We start from the raw sequence: 5,374 nt of genomic DNA on the forward strand, positions 1-5,374 counted from the left end.
ATTTTTGTGTTATAGCCATAATATAAAATATAGTGCCATATTTTATATGAGACGCTGAAAAGCAATTTCGTACGTGTCTCAATTTGATATATGCTTATCTGATACTAGAAATTGGATAAATCCATTTAGGAACTTAAAAATTAAACGCTATATTATACATGTAATAACAATTATATATATACAGCCTTTTTATGGATTTTTTACTATTATATTTATATTTACAGTAAAATTCTCACATAACCTATTTTGATGCTGAAAGCGAACGTCGAGCATTAGTATGAAAAGATATCGTATCGTAATGATACATATCTGATATATGGGATAGTAATATATTTTTTATAATTTTTATGTATAAGCCAACCTTTTAATGGCCATTTATAGTAAGAATAATATATATAGTGTAGTAAATCGTATCCATAAAAAATTGACCAATCACAATCGAATATATGATTGGTTAATTTCTTCAATTGTTTAAATTTCAACAGCCATGCTACTTCCATAAAAATAATTGCTCTTTATATCAATATATCTTGTCAGTGCTATTTATTAGGCTCTGTGCACAATAGATCGAGAAAATATTAGGAACAGGAATACGCGTATTTAATTATCATAGACGTAGCTAGTATAGATATTATATATATAATGCTTCTTACTATGCCGCATTAGGGCGAATTCACACCTTGACAGAAAAGCGGAAAACAGAAAAGCAGAAGCCAATCAGAACTTGCACTGGTAGCAAGAAAAGCAGAAAGCAAAAACTATTAACTACCAACGCGAGTTCTGATTAGCTTCTGCTTTTCTGTTTTCCGCTTTTCTGTCAAGATGTGAATTCGCCCTCATATCTTACAACTTAGGCCGGGAGCACATGAAATGCATAATGCGGCACAAGCATATTGTCGTTCTGTTTGTAGGAGCCATTTTTTTATTCCTATTTCTAATATTTTTTCCATTATGTGCAATATATGCCTTACTTAAGATGATTTTAAATAAGAACGCGGACTATAATCGGTATTCATAATCAATTACTTATACATATATATTTAAAACGATCTTAAAAATACAGTTTCAAGATATGTCATAATTAATTAAGAATGGCTACGGTCCATTTGACGCTGCAAACCCTTCGAAGCATTTTTTTATTGGTCAATTAGTAAGAATTCTTTCTTCTGATTGGTTAATCACCTGCTTCGAGGCATTTGTAGCGTCAAGTGAACCGCATCCGATTGGTTTCCTTGATGCTTTGCAGAGGGCGTTTAAAGTGCAATATTCTTTCAGGCCTCGTTATGTATCTCGAGTAACATTCTTGTCATAATATCGTCTATGGTTTTGCCCAATGGCGTAGGAGCTGTTGATCAGCGTTTTGGCGTGTTTTGCAGTATCAGCTGATGGACTTGATGAACTCTTCCGCGTTGTGTAAAAAAAAAAAGAAAGAAAAACATAACTGCCGCCGTGGAGTTCGTGCCGTGGCAGTACGTCGTGTCGCATCGTCAACGTCGTAATATGCCGACGTACGACGTCGTCATCGAGGTAACAGCGCCGGGACAGAGCTTTTCGCCTTAACTGCTCGTCGTTTCTGCCACTAATCCGCTGTCAGGTTGTTTTGATTTGGTAGGTCTACTCGTGCAACCTCCCCGACGGCAGTGTCGCGACGCGTTACGTGTCGTCACGTAGCCGTAACGTTACGCGCTGTGACCACGTAATATAACGCGTTAACGCGACGCTACCGTTAGGAAATCGCAAAGCGGACAGATAATCGTCGAAATCTAACTCCCGAAGTCCGTGATCTTGCTCTGATCCATTAAATCGTGTTTGTAGACTCGCTCATCGCTCGACACGAGAGAGCACGCGAGAGAGTGAGACGGAAAAGAAGACGTGGAAGGGCGAGAGGGAGAAGAGGCGAGATAGAGTGAGAGGTGAGACACAGTGTTATCGTAAATAAACATAAGTCTGTATCGCGTACCTTCTTCATCACAGATCGCGGGTTATTGCCGTCCGTTATTTTAAAGTCAGTGCGGAATGTCCTTCGTTGCATCATCGGATCGTTGTCATGAGTAATTAAATTAATAATCGGTAAAGCGTTAAATCAGATTAATATGGCGCGGTGTTGATGCATAGATTTTTTTACATCATTCATATATTCGTAGTTAATGCTTTTAAATGTACTTTGACCCTGCAAGTTATTTTTAAGGCAACCTCTCGAGACTGCGCCGTCTAAGTTACCATATTGTCTTACAATATTTTAAAAAATTCACTGCTAATAACGAATGCAATAGCCAATCAATGTTGCATAGAAAACATTTGATTGATAATCTTACTAAATAACTCCTGGTGTGTTAATTCCACTTCAATCAGAACCAATTATTTTTGACTCAGTATTTTTTTATGTTATATGTTATATAAAAAGTGGTATGTTAGATACACATGTGTATATACATGTGTAATGTCAATACATTTACGAATGTCTTCCTTATTGTTCTGCTCACTTTGAAAAATAAATATATATAGGTTTATTTACTCCGTTCACTGCTGTAGCAAATATATCTTTATTTGAACAAAAGTATTAAAGTCAATGCATGCCAATGTTCTTTTGCTCATCTGTTGTTTCATTCACATCTAGTTTAATCATAATTTGATAAACCATAAAGATCATAATCATATTATGAATATTGTTTTTCAAAGATATTTACATAAAATAACAAAGGAATCTTATTAGGAATATTCAATACTTTTACTCCATATTGATCAACCAGTTTAGGATACTATTATATTTATTGTATAACAATTTTTTCAAGCTTGTTGATTAGCTGTTAGGTTAGAGAAGTTCTAGATATTTGAAAATTTTTCCTGCAGCCAATTAAGATGCTAGAAAAATTTACCGTAAAGCAAATGTAATATCAATCTTTTCTATAAGCGTGAGAGCTAAAAAAATTTCACTTTCGTCAAAAATCCCTGTTGACTATTAGTGTAGGTCTAGTATAGCCTGGTATAAATCTTATACTAGACGTTTTGTGGAAAGAATCAGAAGGTTTTATTTAGTGAATGATCAGCATTTGAATAAACAAAATTTTAGTAATCTAATAGTGTGATTATTGTACCTGCACTTGTTGATCCATACTAACCTAAATATTTTTAAATTTGTTTAAAAATGAGTTATTTTTTTATTTAGGCCTGACTATTTTAATTTCTGTACTAATTATTTGTACAATAACATAATAAATTAATACATAACCATTGAATTTTTTACAGAATACTTAATATTTAAATAAACATGGGAGGAGCTGTAAGCTGTGGGCAGGATAACGACGAATTAGTTGATAATTTAATGGGTTCAGGATATATCAGAACAAAGAAGGTGGAACAAGTTTTTAGAGCTATAGATAGAGCAGACTACGTTCTATATGCTTATCGAGAAGGCGCTTACAAGGACCTAGCTTGGAAACATGGAAATATACATTTATCAGCTCCCTGTATATATAGTGAAGTGTTGGAAGGACTTAGTTTAGAACCTGGCTTAAGTTTCTTAAATCTTGGATCGGGAACTGGCTATCTCAGCACAATGGCAGGATTGTTGATAAGTAAGAAAATTCCTATTTTTAAAAAAATTAATACCGAGTATATTTATATATGTATGATATCTTTTGTATCTTTTCCAGAACAACATGGAGTAAATCATGGCATTGAATTGCATGAAGATTGTTTAAAATACGCATACGAAAGATTGGAGGAATTCAAGCAAACGTCACTGGCTTTAAATGAGTTTGATTTTTGTGAACCTGTATTTATACAAGGTAAGACAATTTTCTTGAGCACTGTTAGATGACAATGGATTTATATCAAACATTACGTCATAACAATACATCCAACAGGAAATTGTCTTAGCGTTATACCTGGCAGGCAATATGACAGAGTATATTGTGGTGCAGCGTGTCCTGAAAGTCACGAGGCATTTATTAAACAATTTGTACGTGTTGGGGGAGTATTAGTAATGCCTTACAAGGATCAATTGTTACGTTTGCATAGAGTGGATGAGAATACATGGTTACAGAACACGATGCTTCCCGTATCTTTCGCGACTCTAGTCGTACCTCCGTCCTCGGAACACAATTTGTTTCACCTGCGTACGTAATGTTTCGTGAGAAAAAAATTTTGTTCGACATTTCTGATTTATAGTATTTATACTATTTCCAAAATTCTTCATTGCAGCGGAGTTCAATCCGTTGTCTCTGCAAGAGCTGTGTCGCGGTAAAATCCGACATCGTCTACGTCGTAATATCTGGTACGAGCATCCCGAGCTCGAGAAAGAGAAGCCTATACTACCGGTACATCAGAGACAGACTGCGCAGCAACGTACCCTCAGACGTTTCGTAATACCTATTTTTGAGGAATCTGACGAATATTTAACCGATGATGAGCACGAGCTTTCCAGCCGGGCGCGTTTTCTATTAAACGCGAGTCTCGCCGACGTTCAGCCCGGTGAAGCCATCACGACGAGCTTGCAATTGGTACGAGCGGTCGTGCAACCAAATCAGAACGGCGATGACAGTGAGGAGGCACAACGGGTTTCGAACGCGTACAGCAACGAGAGTACTCGGGATATCGGCGTGAACACGGATTTCCCCGTACGTCAGCAGAGACGAAAATCTGCCGCGAAAACTGCTGTTTCGAGCATAAGCACGGACGACACGAGCGCGGGTCACAGTTCCTCCGTAGCCACGGACACGAGCGACAACAACAACGGCGGATTAGAGGAGCGAAGTAAGAGAGACGCGGAGAAGTCGAGCGTGGCCGCGTACTCGAACATGAGCGACAGCGACAGCGACAGCGACGCCGAGCAGGAGAGCGCTTTCGTCCAGCGCAAGAAGATCGCCAAGCGCGAAAAAACGGACAGCGGTATAGTGGACGACGATGCGAACTTCAGCAACGACGAGAGTTCCAGTAATTCGAACACCAATCACTCGGACTCGGACATCACGGACACCACGGACGCGGGCGACGCGATGGACGTGGACCTCCCCGAGATAGCGATTTACAAGTCGTGCGGCAACACGTGCTCCCGCACGTCGAGAGGCTCTAATACCGGCAAGGGCGTAACTGTCGCGCACTACATAGATAGCAACGCGTTTGCCGTTTACATGAGGGAAAAGATAGAACAGTTACCATTGCCTTTCTCAATAAAGCTGTACATGAATTATAACCGGAAATTATAAGCGAAATATCGTCGTTATTATTATTATTTAATAAAGAAATATAAATAACTTTTTATTACGTAACACAAGACTTGCGCTGTTTTTTTTTCTCTCTCGTGTATGCGTTCGTACCGAACTTGCGTAATCCGCACGAGTGCTCTGCGTTCCCGAGTGATATTTTCAAAATG

General features: G+C 38.1%; 1 protein-coding gene across 4 annotated transcripts; it reads left to right on the forward strand.

The window, feature by feature from the left end:
• The first annotated feature begins 1,324 nt into the window (after nt 1–1,324).
• Nucleotides 1,325–5,270, forward strand: LOC105456224 (protein-L-isoaspartate O-methyltransferase domain-containing protein 1-like). Of its 4 annotated transcripts, none has more exons than XM_011700114.1 (6): nt 1,325–1,608; nt 1,816–1,913; nt 3,247–3,575; nt 3,654–3,788; nt 3,867–4,118; nt 4,204–5,270. In XM_011700114.1, the coding sequence occupies exons 3-6, from the start codon at nt 3,269–3,271 to the stop codon at nt 5,205–5,207; spliced, it is 1,698 nt and encodes a 565-aa protein (XP_011698416.1). In that variant the 5' UTR covers nt 1,325–1,608; nt 1,816–1,913; nt 3,247–3,268; the 3' UTR covers nt 5,208–5,270. The 4 variants fall into 4 exon arrangements, with proteins under 4 accessions (XP_011698416.1, XP_011698417.1, XP_011698418.1 ...); XM_011700115.1 differs by having other exon boundaries at nt 1,325–1,594; XM_011700116.1 differs by having other exon boundaries at nt 1,325–1,527.
• The last annotated feature ends 104 nt before the right edge of the window (nt 5,271–5,374 follow it).

This window comes from Wasmannia auropunctata, unplaced genomic scaffold, assembly GCF_000956235.1.
Source record: "Wasmannia auropunctata unplaced genomic scaffold, wasmannia.A_1.0 LD335736.1, whole genome shotgun sequence".
Lineage (NCBI taxonomy): Eukaryota > Metazoa > Arthropoda > Insecta > Hymenoptera > Formicidae > Wasmannia > Wasmannia auropunctata.

What these genes read in the sequence shown, in the direction of transcription:
- LOC105456224 (XM_011700114.1), top strand. Translation starts at nt 3,269, where the DNA reads ATGGGAGGAGCTGTAAGCTGTGGGCAGGATAACGACGAATTAGTTGAT. An exon ending in AATGGCAGGATTGTTGATAA is followed by an intron (nt 3,576 to 3,653) that starts GTAAGAAAATTC and finishes TATCTTTTCCAG; the next exon opens with AACAACATGGAGTAAATCAT. An exon ending in TGAACCTGTATTTATACAAG is followed by an intron (nt 3,789 to 3,866) that starts GTAAGACAATTT and finishes TACATCCAACAG; the next exon opens with GAAATTGTCTTAGCGTTATA.